The following is a 17,454-nucleotide window of genomic DNA, read 5'->3' on the forward strand; positions in this document are numbered from 1 at the left end:
GAGCTGATTGGCTGGTGTTGTCATTTACGGTCCTTACGCTCATGCCAGACGGTACATACAGATTTCTTCCAGTGACCTGTGAAACAAAGAGGAGACTAGAACAGATTGGCAGCATGGGGGGGTGACGGAGCTGCCCCGGGCTCAGAGAGACTTGGGTCTACATCCGGGCTGTGTTGTAGCATTGGATAAATCATCTTTCACCATGCAGTTTGCCCACATGAGTCTCTCAATACTATGGTACAGATGACTTGTTAATCTGCTTTGGTGGAGGGAGTTTTTTCTGAAGGGAGTGGCCTACCCTAATTAAATTATTAAAGGTCTGGACCAAAAAGAGAAAAATTTCCTTTTTTTTTTTTTTTTTGCGGGGCAATGGGGGTTAAGTGACTTGCCCAAGGTCACACAGCTAGTAAGTGTCAAGTGTCTGAGGCCAGATTTGAACTCAGGTCCTCCTGAATCCAGGGCCGGTGCTTTATCCACTGCGCCACCTAGCCGCCCCCAAAATTTCCCATTTTAAAAATCAGAAAACTTACATACTTAGACCCTTTGGAGATGTGGGATTTCAGTGGTTCAGGTTCTTAACTCTGAAGTTGTTTAGTAAATGGTCTTGAGGAGTTGTTATCACTGGGGAATTCCTCAGCCTGTGGTCACTGTGCTAATGACCTTCTCCCAAGTGAAGCATCCTCATCAGAGCTTGGGCTAAAGCTGTTCTGGACCTGCCAAAAGAATATGCTCCCCAGTGGTTCTAAGAACCGAGGGTCACCACTATCCCGCAACGAAGCAGTGGAGTAGTTTTGTGGGTGACTCACAAGTCAAACTGACATGTTCAATTCTTTAATGCAATTAGGACAAAGCAAACCCCATAAGAAAAGGAGATGTGAGTGGAATGAATATTTCCTAATTATCAAGGTTGGGGAATTCAGGTTGGGCGGGGGAAGGAGGAGGAGTATGGGATTAAGGAGATAATGAGGCTAGAGTTAAAGGAGAAAAGAGTGTCCAACTCAAGAGAAAATGGACAAGGAAGAGGCCAACTTTTGGAGGCTCTTCCAGAAAGATAATCGAAATTTTCATAGACATTTTTTAACAATTATCCCCCAAAAGTTCATATTTGAACACCAGTGAAACTTGATAACTTTGGAATATCAAATCCCACAGAAAATCACTGCTAAACATGGCCACAGCAGCCACAAGCCAGTGTCTCTTTACCAGCAGTAACACCCCAAGATTCAGTAACCTATCACCAGTTTCAAACAGTTCTTGCCTGGTTTGGGGGTTTGTGGGTGGGGTGGGTTGTTGTTTGTCCTTCAGAAGGTGATGTCATGACTTTGAGACAGGGTTGTATGGGTCACCAACCTTACTCTTTCCTCCAACATGGCCCTGGGTCTAGTGGCAAGATATACATCAGAATGACTAGAGATGGCCCCAGTGTTTAAGGCAATTGTGGTTAAGTGACCTGCCCAGGGTCACACAGCTGGTAAGTGTCCGAGGTAAGATTTGAACTCGGGTCCTTCCAACTTAAGGGCCAGTACTTTATCCATTGTGCCACATAGCTGCCCCTGGGTGTCATGGGAGGATGACATGGGAATGTGATGACTTGCTGAGCTCTTGGAGTAGTAAAAGTCTCATGGGTTCACATTAAGATTGTGTGGAGTTGTGGTTTTTTAAATGAATTGCTATTGCTATAGGTAACAGTTTGGGATAAACATATTTTAATTTATTGATTTTATATATCTGTTAAAGTGTCTCCCTAACTTCATGTCTCAGGCTGCATGGTAGGGAAAGCAGGGAGAGAGCGCCAGCATGCCAGTTAGCGGAAGCAGGAGAAAAGCCCCCAAAGACCCCAGCTGTCTCCCAAGGATACAGCCTGTGGTCTCGAGGAGACCCACGGAGTTCAGACCTACAAGCCAGAGAGCCAGGAGAGCCTCTGAAACACTAAGGGCTCTACTGTTCTCTCCCAAGGGTTTATTTACATCCTCTATTGATAGAGGTGGGTCATTATCTTAATCTCCTCCTTGTGGGAGGTTCACATCCTGTTTTGGAATTTCTGGGGTCCTAAGACGTCCCCCAAGGCAGCTACCTTTCTCAGTAGGGGTGTGTTTGGGGTGGGGTTAAACATCATATACAAGGACACATCTTGTCCTTCTGCACATGTTCCTAAAGCGGGTTTAAACCCCAAGGGTCTCTGTTTAGGATATCTCTTTAAGATCTGCTTCCTAGGTACAGTTTCTGTTGCCTGTCATCCAGGATTATTAATGGCTATTAATGGTTTAGTCTCTGGCTTCTGTTTCCTTAAGTGTCTGTTGATAGTGTTTGTTGATGGGGCAGCTAAGTGGCACAGTGGATAAAGCACCGGCCCTGGATTCAAGAGGACCTGAGTTCAAATCTGGCCTCAGACACTTGACACTAGCTGTGTGACCCTGGACAAGTCACTTGACCCTCATTGCCCTGCAAAAAAAGTGGTTTTTAAATGAGGGCATAACACCTCCCTCTCCCAGGGTTGTGAGGATCAAATGGGAGATTTTTTTTTTACAAAGTGCCTTGCAAACTTTGGAAAACTATATAAATGCTAGTTGTTCTTGTAAATGAATTTGAACACACTTTGAGTAAAATGTTCGGGTAATCCTCTGATTGACACACTAAAGCAACCTCCTGGTTTCCTACCCCCTCCAAAGACTGCTGATGGAGTTTGGGAAGGACCTCATCTCTCCATCTGACAGTAATAATACCTTCCCCAAATCTAAATCAGTTTCATATGATGCAGTGGTCTTAAGTCTCTCATGCAGTGTATTAGAATGCTCTGAAGCGGTTTTCCTTCTAAGGGAGTTGCAACCATTTGGATTTTCCCCTTGATATGGATGGAATTAGGGTCAAATTGATTGTGAGTCGTCCCAAAAGAATGACAAGACTCGGTGACTCAGTTTCCCAAGTTTTATTGCAATGCTGTGAGTGAACATAGGGAGAGAACCAGAAAAGTGGAAAGGTATCTCTTGAATAGTGAAAGAAAAGACAGTTATATTTACAGTGTAGATAAATTGATTATCAGTCTCATTATAGTAATCCTCTCTTTAGGGAGGTACAGGGAGGGAGGGCTTATCGTTGTTTGGAGTTCCTGGGGTCCTAAGCCAACCCCTGAGGCGGGTACCTTTTTCCATGGAGGTGTGTTTTGGGGGTTACACGTCATAAGGTGAATCTGGGGACAAATTTGGCCTTTTCTGTGCACGTCTCTTTCTGATTCCCATGACTAGTTTCAAAATATCTTCATTTTTCTTTTATTTCTAGTCTAAGTTTTTATCACCTGTCATTTAGCCTAAGGTCTTCATGGCCTCTCTCCCTCTGTTCCCGTTATGGGTACTGATTTATGTGGGTGAGAGAACCTAGTGTCCTGACTTGTAAGTTATCCATTAACTGGGGTCTGAATCCCTTTTAGAGCTAGTATCTGAATTAGAGCTCGGACCTTAGGTTGTTCTGTTAACCCCTTTTTTGCCTCCTACATCACCCTAATTGAATAAAGCAGTAATTAGAGACCCAGGGGACAGCACTGGCTTTTGGATGGAGGTATTTGGGACTGAGTTAGTTGAAATTTGTCTGTAAGTAATGTTATTAAAGAAAATTTCCCTAAATTCCATCCCCTTATTTCTCTTCTACATCCCTTAAAACACAGGAAGCAGTTCTCTGAAACATGGCAGAATTACCATGTTTCCAAAGCACAATAAGCAGAGTTAGGAATGTAAGAATGTAAGGAATATAAGTAGAACTTTCCCTAGTCTAAGGGATGGCACAATTGCTTTCTTGACTTATCCCGACATCAAAATGAATTTCGTTATTTTCTAACTTAGTAAAATCAATTTTTGGTCACTTAATTAGGGTGATATCAGTAGATAAATTGGTTTAGGTAAAACGGTCATTTTTATTAGCTCTGCCTACCCATGAACAATGAACACTTCTTCAATGATTTAAATCAGATTTTATTTGTAAAAAAGTTTGGTTTTTTTAAAAAATAATTTTGTTCATATTGTTCCTGGCAAGTGTACTGCCAGGTATCTCTTACTATTTCTTCTTGCAAGGTTTTGTTGGTGATATATAGGAATGCTAATGTTGTTTTACTTTATCCTATTTGCTAAAATTATTGTTTCAACTAACTTTTTAGTCTTGGGGGGACTTGCAGCCTGGATGGGGGACTGGCTCACCCAAAAATAGGCTCATTAGGAATCTTGTAAAATAAGAGATTTATTAGGAGAGAGGAATAATGGCCAGGAACAGATCACCTGGGTGAATGTCCCACTGAAGGAACTTTACAAAACAAAGGGAGGGAAATGTAAACAACTGGAGGAGATTTTGGAATAATGGGCATCCCTAAAATATGCAGCATCCACCCAAATCCTGCATATCATCTTTGGTGTAGCTTATCAGCTACCGGGATCCCATTGCATTCCCACAATATTAGCAATAACTGATATCTTAAACCATTTACCAAAATAAGGTAAAAATGGACACATGCCCCCCCCCAATAATGGACACATGACTTAGATATAAAGAGAGATATTACAAGAATTTGAAGAACATGGAACACATTACCTATCAGACTTATAGAAAGGCAAGCAATTTATTAACAAAAAAGAGATTTCAATTATATTAAATTAAAAACGGATTTGTACAAATAAAACAAATGTAGCCAAGATAAGAAGGAAAGAAAGGTGGGGGTAAATTTTCATAGACAGTTTCTCAGCTATAGGTCTCATATCTCAAATATATAAAGAATTTTATCAGATCTATAAGAATATGAGCCATACTCCAATTGATAAATGGTCAGAGGATATGAAGAGACAGTTTTCAAAAGAAGAAATCAAAACAATTTATAGTCATATGAAAAATGCTCTAAATCATTATTGATTAGAGAAATGCAAATTAAAACAACCTTGAGGGGCAGCTAGATGGTGCAGTGGATAGAGCACCGACCCTGGAGTCAGGAAGTCCTGAGTTCAAATTCGGCCTCAGACACTTAACACCTACTACCTATGTGACCCTAGGAAAGTCACTTAACCCCAATTGCCTCACCAAAAACAAAACAAAACAAAAAAACCAAACAACCTTGAGATAGCAATTCAAACCTATCAGATTGGCTAAAATGATTGAACGGGGAAATGACAAATGTTGGACAGGATGTGGGAAAATTGGGAAACTAATTCACTGTTGGTGGAACTGTGAACTAATCCAACCCTGGCAAAATAGATTTTAGGACAACCGGAGATGGCCCTGGATGTTTAAGCCAATTGGGGTTAAGTGACACAGCTAGTGTCTGAGGTGAAATTTGAACTCAAGTCCTCCCAACTTCAGGGCCAGTGCTCTATCAGCTGTGCCACCTAGATGCCCTTATTAACACATTAGTCATGTTACGAAAGAAGAAACGGGACGAACAAAAATGTGAAAATAGTATGCTTCAATCTACATTCAGACTCCATAGTTCTTTCTCTGGATGTGGAGAGCATTTTCCATCATGAATCTTGGAACTGTCTTGGATCATTGTATTGCTGAGAAGAGTTAAATCTCTCATAGTTGATCATCCCACAATATTGCCATTACTGTTTCCTGGGTTCAGATCACTTCACTCAGCATCAGTTCATGTAAGTCTTTCCAGGTTTTTCTGAAATCTGCCTATTCATCTTGTAGTACACAATAGTATTCCATCACATTCATATACCACAACTTGTTGAGCCATTCCCCAATAGATAGGCATCTGCTCAATTTCCAATTCTTTGCCATCACAAAAAGAGCTGCTATAAACATTTTTGTACATGTGGGTCCTTTTCCCTTTTTTATGGTTCTTTGGGATATAGACCTAGTAGTGGTATTGCTGGGTCAAAGGGTATGCACAGTTTGATTGTTCTTTGGGCATAATTCCAAATTGCTCTCCAGAATGGTTGTGACGTGGAGGTTGGGACTATTAAAGTTTAAACTGGCCAACTAGATATCAGGAGGAACACCCCTAAGAAGTTAGAGGAGATTGAATTTGATAGCAGGAAAATCAGTTCTGGGTGGCTACTACCTGAGTTAGGAGACAGATAACTCCAGAGGTCAGGACTATTATTCCAAAAGAAAATTCCCCCTGACTCTCAGGAATCTTTCCCCATCCCACCCCCATTTCCTTTCCATTGTCAGGTGGTTACCCCATCTGTCCCCCCCCCCACCTCCCCATCTGTCTGCTAGAAAAGCTTTGGCTTCCCTTCTGGTTGAGGACAAAGGTCTCTAAGCCACCTCCTCCCCTTGAGTCAAAATCTTTGACTTCCCTCTTGGCCACTTTCTCCAGGGCCCAAATGAAAGACCATTTTATTCTAATTGGATTGTGTGCAAGAGGTGTAATTCTTTAAAGAGGAATACCCAAGGACCCCCACACCACCTATTTCCCCCACAGTTGGATCAGTTAAAAACTCCAACAGGGCATTAGTGTCCCAATTTTCCCATATCTTCTTTAACATTTGTTTCTTCCTTTTCTGTTATATTAGCCAATCTGGCAGATGTGAGGTGGTACCTCAGTGTTTTAATATGCATTTTGATGGAGGAGGTAAAAGGGGGTTAACAGATAAACTGAGGCTTGAGTCCTTATCAATAGTACCTAAAAGGGTTAACAGAGAAACTAAGGTTTGTGTTCTTACTGTAACCAAGAGGGTTTGTCCCTATCAATTCTCACCATCAACAGAGACAGTAACTAGGGACCATTAACCATTAATAGCCATTAATATTCCTAGATGACAGGACACCTAGAAACCAGATGTTAAGTAAAGAGATATCATAAACACAGAGACCCTCTGGCTCTGACAAGTTTAAGCATGTCTTTAGGAACATGCACAGAGAAGGTCAAATGTGTCCTTAGGTTCACCTTTTGACATGTAAATCCCAAAAACATGCCTCCAGGGAAAAAAGTACTGCATTGTGGGATGTTTTAGGACCCCAGGAAGTCCAAATTAGGATAAGACCTCCCAGGAACCTTCCACAAGGAGAAGATTAAGATAATGAGGAGATAACCTACTTTTTCTCACTATAAATATGATTCTTCTTCTTCCCCCTATTTGAGACACCTATCTCCATGGTGTTCTCCCTGTGGTCAGCAGTCTTTCAGTAAAACTTGGGAAACTGAGTCACTTAGTCTTGTAATTCTTTGGGATGCCACATGATCAATTTGATTAATTAAACCCGCCCCCACATCAGTTTCTCTAATCAATCATGATTTAGAACATTTTTTCATATGACTATAGATAGCTTTAATTTCTTCATCTGAAAACTGCCTGTTCATATCCTTTGACTGTTTATCAATTGGGGAATAAAATGTATTCTTATAAATTTGACACAGTTCTCTATATATTTGAGAAATGAGACCTTTATCAGAAACATTGGCTGTAAAAATTGTTTCCCAGCTTTCTGCTTTCCTTCTAATATTGGTTGCATTGGTTTTGTTTGTATAAACACTATTTAATTTAATATAATCAAAATTATCTACTTTGCATTCCATAATGTTCTCTCTCTTCTTTGGTCATAAATTCTTCCTTTTTCCATAGATCTATTTCAATGAACTCTTTTGCCCCATGTACTTTCTTTTCTTTCTTTCTTTCTTTCTTTCTTTTTTTTTGGTGAGGCAATTAGGGTTAAGTGACTTGCCCAGGGTCACACAGCTAGTAAGTGTTAAGTGTCTGCGGCCAGATTTGAACTCAGGTCCTCCTGAATCCAGGGCCGGTGCTCTGTCCACTGCGCCACCTAGCTGCCCCTGTACTTTCATTTATGATGTCTTATTAATTAGTTTGTTTGTTTATTTATTTATTTATGTTTGCAGGGTAGTGAGGGTTAAGTGACTTGCCCAGTGTCACACAGCTAGTAAGTGTCAAGTGTCTGAGGCTGGATTTGAACTCAGGTACTCCTGAATCCAGAGCTGGTGCTTTATCCACTGCACCACCTAGCTGCCCCCTCATTTGTGATTTCTTGAAATATAGTTACTGGAAAAACCAGACTTTAATAAAGTTCATTGGGTTTCAAACAGAGCTACTTGACCACACCTCAAACCCAAATCACTCTGGCTCTTACTGATTGGCCAACAATGGGTCCCAATCTAAGCCTCACTTGGTCATTGTTTGGGTTTTTATGGTTCAGGGTGAGTGTCTATAGCGATTGTTTTCTTCTGGCCAGAAACCTTAAGGGTTTTTCCTTCCCAGATTGATTTTTTTTTTTTTGAGTACGCAAAAGAAGGCATTTTTTGGCTTCATTTTTTACCTCACCTTAATCACTGAATGGGAGTTGCGTCAGACAAATTGAGACCTGGGAAACACCTTAGTTTAAAAAGGCCAAGGTCTGGGAGGCGGCTAGGTGGCGCAGTGGATAAAGCACCGGCCTTGGATTCAGGAGGACCTGAGTTCAAATCCAGCCTCAGACACTTGACACTTACTAGCTGTGTGACCCTGGGCAAGTCACTTAACCCCCATTGCCCCGCAAAAAACAAAAAAAGAAAAGAAAAGAAAAAGGCCAAGGTCTCCCACTGCATCTGGGGCCCTCTCCAGTTGTCCTGATGTGTATCTTGCCACTGGACCCAGATGGCTCTGGAGGAGAAAGTGAGGCTGGTGACCCTGCACAGCCCTCTCTCACTTAAATCCAATTCCCTGCAAGTCATGACATCACCTCCTGATATCATTGGTCCTCTTCAAGAAGGACAAACAACATTTCAGCCACTCTTAGGGTCCTTGTGATCAAGCTATAATAAGGCTTTGCTTTTATTTCTTGTGGAATATCTCTTCTTAAAAGCCTTTACCTTCTAGATGACTCTAGTCACCCATGGTATTTGTTATCTGTTTATTCATGTCTGCAGTCTTAGTTTCTGAACTGAGGCCATGACAGAGCCAGGTTCCTGCTTCTCCCACACTCTTGGATGGGATGATCAGGCAGTATCTGGTCCTGAGCAGTCACCATTGGCTTTCTACCTCCTCTGGAGCTTCTAAATTCAAAACTCTGCCAGGTATCAGGAACCCCGAGTGATCAGAGGTCAGGCCCCTCTGGGTCAGAATGCTGTGGTCTTTAGATCCTCCCTCCCCCTCAGTCATAGGACGGCAAAATTTTTTGCTCTTCCTCTTGAGACATCCTGGGGCATTGTCCTCTGAGCTTCTGACCCCTCTCAAGCTTCTCCTACTAGAACACTGTCTATTGTCTAGCAGTCTCCCTACCCCAATGCCCGCAGGCCCCTGCCAGTCTCTTTGTGCAGTCCTGAGCTGGAACAAAGGAATTGCTATTATTTCTCGTGAGGTTTCTTGATCATTTGACCTGATGCCCTTTGGGGAGTTCATATAGGAGCACTGGGCTTCTCTGTAACCAACCTTTCATCATAGCTGGAAGCCCCCTTTCCCTTTATCCCATCTTAACTACAAGCCCCCTTTCACTTTACAAATGGGGAAACTGTGATGGGAAATGACTTGCCTGAGCACATTCATAGTGGAGCTGGGACTGGAATCCATGTCTCCTGATTCCCCAGACCAGTGTTCATTCTATAGAGCCATCTTATCTCCCTCTTGCTCATTCTGATCTGAGAGCAAGCAGGTGCTGAGACATTTCCTTGGAATTCCCACCTCAGAGAATGATGCCAGAAATAGCCTAGTTGTGTCCAAAGTAGCTTTTACCAAGCCTACTATGAAATTCACCTTCTTAAAAAGGGAAATTAAAGAACCGAGGGTCCCCAAATGCAACACAAAGGGGATGTATTTCAGAACTGGAAGGTGAAGTGGGTAATTGTTTTTCCATTCCAAAGTAAGCCAATAATGCACCTACACCCCAGGCTTCTGAGGATCAAATGCTATAATAATTGTAAAGCACTTAGCCCAATGCCTGACACCTAGCAGACACTGTAAATGTTGCTGTTATTATCTAATTATTAAAATAACATAATTTAACATGGGAATATTAAATATTATGTAATTATCATTACTAAGTAATTTTAAATGGTGTGGTTATCAAAATTAGAGATATAAGATTATTAAATGTATATGTAAATTATTAAATTTGATTAAATAAGTATCAAAATTATTAAAGTGAAGAATTAATTTTTTTATTTTATTTTTTTTGCCAGGCGATGAGGGTTAAGTGACTTGCCCAGGGTCACACACCTAGTAAGTGTCAAGTGTTAGGCCAGATTCGAACTCAGATCCTCCTGAATCCAGGGCTGGTGCTTTATCCACTGTGCCATGTAGCTGCCCTAAGGTGAAGAATTTCACCCTGAGTTCCAGTTACAAGATATAATAAATGGTTGTTGTTTTGAATGCACCATAAAAGAAAATTTTCCATTCCAAGTGAAATAGAATCTCCACTAAGCAATGCTGCCTGGATTCATGGGTAAGAGTACAAGGCCTGGAATCAGGAGGAACTGAATTCGAATTCCACCTTCAACACATACTAGCTGTGTGACCCTGGGCAAGTCTTTTCTTTGTGCCCCAGGCAACTTCCTAGAACTAGTCCACTAAATCACAGAATAATGGGGGGTCTCTACCCAAGAATCCCATTGCTATAATAATTTTTATTTATTTATTTAGTCGGGAAATGAGGGTTAAGTGACTTGCCCAGGGTCACACAGCTAGTAAGTGTCAACTGTCTAAGGTCACATTTGAACTCAGGTCCTCCTGAATCCAGGCTGGTGCTCTATCCACTGTGCCACCTAGCTGCCCCTGATCTTGATGGGTGCACCCCGTCTTCTGGACCAAGGTTATCCAACTCCCTTAGTCTGTGGCCAGCCTGGTCTTTGCGTCAGCTTTGTGTGACTGGAGTTTATTATGGAGTGTCCATCCCAAGCCTCACTCCGGAAGGAGGCATGAGTGGTGGGAGGCATCGGGAAGGAAAAAACAAAGCCTATTTAGTCATAAACGCATTTTATTTAGTGGTCCTGACCCTGTGTGTGATATTGGTAATTGCTTAGCTTTGCCAGAGGGCACCCACCATTAGACGGACTCTCAGGAGAACATAGGACAATATCCCATCACCCAAAGTCAGCAGCTTAATTTTACTTATGGAAAGTAAAAGAAATCATCACAAGCCTTCATGTTTTTCTTTGATAAAATTTTACAATATAAAAATGATAAAAACAAAAGCAGTTTTTTTTCTTTTTAAAAAGAATAAATGTTACCTTGGACTATTTACAAGTAGATGCCCTTTTAATAAAAAGACTATTCTTTGCTTGAAATTCTTCCTGAATATGCTTGCTGACTTCTAGCCAAACTTGCTTTTCTCTAATTGTTGTGTGTTGGGTTGTTTTTTTTAAAAACTCCTTTCACAACTAACTTTATTCCTTTCCTGTACCTCGTGTGGGTGACAGTTCCACAAAACAAAAATTCTCGTTCATTGCTTTTTTTTTCTTTAATGATTTTTGCTGATCCTTTGATCCTTTCATTGGATCCAAAGCAGTGTTTTTTCAAAGTTCTGTAAAATCCCACAGCTCCTATGAGCCATCCAGGGGATTTGCTAGAATAACACGCAGGCATAGATGGATGTATGTTTGAGTTGTGGCCACCGCCATTCCCAGTCACTCCAGGAGCCATAAATCCAAAGAATGCTGGGCCAACAAGAAGAACAAGAAACAGATTCTGAGTGTTTCATGAGCTTCTTTCAAAGAGTAGAACTCTGTTGCTTTCGATCTTGCTAAAATAACCTAATCTGAGACAGCCTCTAGATCTTTTTGGTCTTTCTTTATCACTCATCCTTTACCATAAGTCATCTTAGTTTCTTCTAACGGAAAGAAAAATCCCAGTAAATTAAGCCTCCAGGGGATAAGAATCTGACCTCATTATGGTTGGGTCCAATACAAGGCAGACATCTGTATGTTAAGATCCTTTTCTGTCCAAAGTGATACCAAGGCAATTTTTGAGAAGCAGAGAAACAAAAAGCGCATTTAAAAATGAAACCGCATCGTCACCTCGTTTCATATGAATGTTAATTCTGTAATCTGTCCTAGATTTTTCTCTCTAAAATTAATTTTTTCATTGGAACACAGGTTGCTCCGCTTTTAAGTCACAATGGAGTGTTAGATAGGACAACAGGCTCAGCGCTTGGGGGATTCCCTCCCTGACCTCCCCTAACCCCCAACGCCTGGGCATTTTTCTTTGTACAATTTGGTCATCCATTATGAAAACCATCCAGGTTGACTGGCTTGTTTCAATCTTCCTTAGATGTGAAACAAGACTTAGGGAGTTGGTACCTTCTCCATTGGATTGACCCTACTTAACAGGAAAGGGTATGAATGGTGCAACGATAGTAGATAAGGAGAACAGAGTAGTGGGGAGGGCTGGGAAAAGGGGACAGGCAAGGGGAGAAAAATATGGTCTTGCAAAAGCTTCTCTGTCTGTTGTGTGTGTTGAAGATGCAAGAGTTTCCATGTCCTCATGTAAAGGCTGTGGTCTTTTTATTCCCCCCTTTAAAGAAACAATCCCTCCAAAAAAGAGGCCCCTTTAGTGACAGTGGTTGTGAACAGATGTGTGTATGTGTGTTGTATGTGTCAGGTATCGTAAATCATATGTGACATCCTGTGCCTGTGTCAGTCCCTAACCCTTCTTCCCCATGGTCACCAAGGAGGTCAAAGTAAGTCAAATTACACTTGGTCGGTTTGATACTCAGATGCTTCTGATAAGCTTTCAGAGAAACTCAGGAAATTCTCTTGGTACTCGGAGCAGACGATCTCGTAACGGTAATGCCGGAACTCCACAGCGAAGGTGCCAAAGTAACACAGGAAGCACATCACTAGGCCCCACTGAATCCGGGCTGCATGCATGTGGATTTCTTGGGCCATGAGGATAAAATCTGGGGGAAGGGGAAAGTCAAGAAAAACACACCTGGAATTTTAGGCGGACTACTTTGGTGGACAGGCCATGTTGCAACCTCCCATTTCCAAAGTAAAGCCACTATCATTACAGTTTGCTAGACTGACCTGACTGGTACCCAAAGAACCCCATAAGATCAATAAGAGGAGAGGGCAAGGGAACAGGCATCTATTAATTGTGCCAGGTATCATGGCTAAGTGCTTTAAAAAAGTCATCACAGGGGCAGCTAGGTGGCGCAGTGGATAAAGCACCAGCCCTGGATTCAGGAGGACCTGAGTTCAAATCCGGCCTCAGACACTTGACACTTACGAGCTGTGTTACCCTGGGCAAGTCACTTAACCCCCATTGCCTCACCAAAAAAAAAAAAAAGTCATCACAACAACTCTGGGAGTTGGAGGTAGGTTCTAATTATCACCTCCATTTTATAATTGAGGAAACTGAGGCAAAGGGCGGCTAGGTGGCGTAGTGCAAGGCCTGGATTCAGGAAGACTCCTCTTCCTGGACTCAAATCTGGCCTCAGACACTTACCAGCTTTGTGACACTGGGCAAGTGAACTCTTTTTGCCTCAGTTTCCTCATCTATAAAATGAGCTGGAGAAGGAAATGACAGACCACTCCAAGTATCTTTGCCAAGAAAACCTCAGATGGGGTCGCATAGAGTTGGACACAACTGGGAAAAAACAAAACAAAACTGAGGCAGACAACAGTGAAATGACTTAAGGGTCTAGGGGGAAGAAAGAGACATTTTTGAAACTACTTTGGATGTAATGATTGACAAGCCTAACCTAGAAATGCTATCAGCTGTCACACTCCAAGTTAGGGATGCCCCTTCTCCCTCTCCTATTCAGAAACAGAGAAGACAATTTTAATCTTCAAGGGCTGCTTTCAACCTTCTTTGCAATGACCTATGAAAAAAATGAGTTGAAACCCCTTCCCATTTTTTTTTTTGTATTTTTGTTCTTTTTTTCTTGGGGCAATGGGGGTTAAGTGACTTGCCCAGGGTCACACAGCTAAGTGTCAAGTGTCTGAGGCCAAACTTGAACTCAGATCCTCCTGAATTCAGGGCCGGTGCTTTATCCACTGCGCCACCTGGCTGCTCCCCCTTCTTTTTTTACTGCTTTCCACAATATCTGTTGGGGATACGGATTTTTAGGGGAAAGGATCTAACAAAATGACTGTTAAAAGGAACTGTAGGGGCAGCTAGGTGGCACAGTGGATAGAGCACCGGCCCTGGAGTCAGGAGGACCTGAGTTCAAATCCGGCCTCAGACACTTAACACACTAGCTGTGTGACTCTGGGCAAGTCACTTAACCCCAATTGCCTCACTAAAACAAAAACAAAAAAGGAAAACTGTACCTTGAGCTTACTCAGCAGTAGTAAGTGCTGCCCATTAGATTATGAATTAATTGGTTTACTAAAGGCCCCAGATATAATTGGTATTCATTTTTGTGTCCACAGCAGACTTCCATGAAACAAGGAGGGGTAATTTTTTTTTTTAATCAAGGCAAGCCCTTGGAACTTTGTTCTTTCTCCAAGACTACACTTAATAGCACTTAATACCACAGGCTCTGGACCTCTTTCTCCTCTCAGTTCTGAGTACCAAAAGAAGGAAAAACAATTCTCTGTGACAGTCCTAAATGGGAAAAGAACAGGCAAAAGCACATGGGTCGAATCAGAGTTAGCACGCCTGGGTTTATCCACCTTGTATAATGAGAGGATTCTTGCTGTTGTGGGGATCTCCTAATAAATGGCTTCTTAGGATAATGATAGGATAATTTAGAATAATGATCTCAGCACTCTAAACCATCTGGAGGTTGCTCATTGCTCTTCTGATGGAGTGTCCAGATGTAAATATAGCTAAGACCTTTATGCTAATTTGGCACTGGAGCACTTAGATCATGAAAATCTGCAGATAATTAGGAATGGCCCTTTCTCCAAGGGTGTGCTGGTAAATGTTAGACAACTAGCCCTTGGAAAAACACAACATATGTTTAATATTAATTTTCATTATTCACATTTTCTCCATAATTTTCTGGACAATATCAAAACAAAAAAATCATTTATAGTGTTTACTGATTTCTGAGGTGGACAAATTCTCTATAACAGCCAGATCACCCCATCCCTTCTCCCTCTCCTATTTAGCTTTTGCAACTGAAATAGCAAACTCAAAGAGTTTAACCTCTCAACCACCAACTTATTATTTTTCTTTTCTTTTTTTTTGGTGGGGCAATAAGGGTTAAGTGACTTGCCCAGGGTCACACAGCTAGTAAGTGTCAAGTGTCTGCGGCCAGATTTGAACTCAGGTCCTCCTGAATCCAGGGCTGGTTCTCTATCCACTGTGCCACCTAGCTGCCCCCACCAACTTATTATTATTACTTTTTAAAATCAATCTGCAAAGAAGGGGCAAATATGGCTGATTTGAGTGTCAGCCCCTTTAACTTTGGTCCATTTGATCAATGAGGGTTGCTGATAATTAATTAGCAAGATGGCCAAAGGGCAGGTGATCAGAGAAAAGAGAAATAAAGGGCCTGGAAAACTCACAAATCGGAAAAAGTCTCTGAATAATGAAGACTTGACTTTGTTGTCTTTGTTAAACAAATCACTATAGTACATACTGTATGGTATTAATCGTTCATTCTATCTGGGATGGCTAAATATGCTTCTGAGTTCACATCTTAGAATAGCTTAATTAATTTTTTCTGCAAGATATAAATTTGCTTGCTTTTAAACCTCTTAGTGGATAATTTATTAAATGGAACAATTGAATCACCCACTAGTATAGCAATGGAAGTTTGGTGGGGGCTTTTTTGTTTGTTTTTGAGAAAAACAATTGCAATACTTTTGTAGTTAAGAATGTTTTGTTTTTTCATTTTTTCCAAAGGGAGAAAATCTACTATCTTTGTTTTGAGAAGAAAGCATTATGCACTTTTTATAAATAAACTCTAAAAATAATTCTGGAAAGTCACAAATTATATTCTAACACATCATCTCCTTTGGAGCCTGATAAAGCTGATGATAAAAACCCGAAACAAAGCAAACCTTCCCTTCTTTGCTGATACTTTGTTTGAATAGCATCGAGGCCTCAGTGAAGTGAGTGTTCTAACATCTAGATAGTCAAACTATGTTTGCATTGTATTCTAACCTCCCTAAAGAAAAAGATAAAAACCAAAACCAAACCCTTTTTATATTAAAAGGATACAGAGCACCACACAGAGAGTAATGGACGCTGCTAGAATCACTCTGGGAATGCCAATCTTCCGACCCTCATTCTTGATGTTGACTTTGAGTGTCAAAGCGGCCTGGATCCAGCAAGCCAATGTACCGAATCCAAAAGTTAGGGAGGTGCCTACGTTATGGATTTCTTCATCGTTGGTGAGCTTGGAGAGGAATAAACAATATAGCATGTGGAGGCTCGTTTGCAAAAAAAAAAAGAAAGAAAGAAAAGAAAGAAAGAAATATAGATCTTTCATGATTACGAAGTCTTCTCGTGCTACCCCTTCCATCCCCACCCTGAGAGGGGGAAAAATGTTAAGGGAAATGTAAGAGAAGAGAGAGGAAACAGAAATGTGAGAAAACACCTTCAAGAGTAATACCCCCACCCTGGGCTACCCCTCCAACTTGCTTTCAAACCTGTGGGTTAGGTCCCCAGTAAGTGGTGGATCCTTTGGGTTCTAAGATTAACCCTAACAAGAAACTGCTGATGTGCTTCCCAGTAACAATCGGCCAGTAGATACGATGAACTCTTAGCAAAGGCACTTACTAAGATAATATTTAGTAAAACAAAGTAACTCTAAAATATTCCTTCCCAGACACTGGGCGTGGGTTCTTCCATAATCACACATAGCATTCATGGAAAGGGTGAACACAACTTAGGGTACGATGGTAATAAGTAAGGTACACGTGGGAGACACAGCCCGGGCCACTCTCAATTCCAGAATCCGTGCCCTGGAAGGCTTCTCTTTCATCATATCATCCTCTAGTTGGTAAGGCTACCTCTCTCTCTCTCTCTCTCTCTCTCTCTCTCTCTCTCTCTCTCATCTAGGGCTGGCTCATTCCTCTGATGCCGTGGATCATGCTTCTCTTCCCTCAGGTGATTGTCTCTCTGTATCCATGCCCATCTGGAGTCTTTGTTCCTTCTGGTTGGGCTTAGAACACTTTCAGACAAATTTTCTATAACAGGGTTAACAGGCTCTGGGCAAATCACTTCTAGACACCAAGATTAATGGGATGGGAGGAAGAGAAAGAAATTGCTTCTCTTTCCCCTCACTCCCCACCAAAACACAAAAAAGTGCTCCTGAGCCCTGTCTTTTTTGGAACTGAACTCTGTCCCCAGGACTTAGGTAAGTAAAGCCTCTCTCATCCAATGATGAGTTCCACTAGAAAAAGGTCTTCACATATCCCAAAGGGACCTGGGCTAAGAGGAATTTTTATAGTTATAAACACCTTGTGATCATATTCTGGGCTTTCTAGATTGGGGGTAGAGGGAGTGGGATCAGGGCAGGGTTGGTCACTGATCAACTTCTTTATATGAGGAAGAATATAAGGATCTAGTCCTTGAGATCAATTTTTAAAATTAAATTTAAAAATCCTGTGTGTGTTGGAGAAACGCCAAAAGGTTACTTCCATGGTTT

The 17,454-nt window shown here is 41.5% G+C and overlaps 1 protein-coding gene across 3 annotated transcripts in view; it reads right to left on the reverse strand.

Annotated features, from left to right (window-relative positions):
• Positions 1–11,366: 11,366 nt before the first annotated feature.
• Positions 11,367–17,454, reverse strand: part of TMEM150C (transmembrane protein 150C) — a 60,996-nt gene continuing 54,908 nt past the window's right edge. For all 3 annotated transcript variants that reach the window (XM_043973093.1, XM_043973094.1, XM_043973092.1), the window contains exons 7-8: positions 16,023–16,200; positions 11,367–12,804 (exon numbers count right to left, since the gene is read on the reverse strand). In XM_043973093.1, coding sequence (XP_043829028.1) covers positions 12,596–12,804; positions 16,023–16,200 — 387 coding nt within the window. In that variant the 3' untranslated portion in view covers positions 11,367–12,595. The remainder of the gene's footprint in view (positions 12,805–16,022; positions 16,201–17,454) is intronic.

This window comes from Dromiciops gliroides, chromosome 6 (genome assembly GCF_019393635.1).
Source record: "Dromiciops gliroides isolate mDroGli1 chromosome 6, mDroGli1.pri, whole genome shotgun sequence".
In the NCBI taxonomy this organism is placed as follows: Eukaryota; Metazoa; Chordata; class Mammalia; order Microbiotheria; family Microbiotheriidae; genus Dromiciops; species Dromiciops gliroides.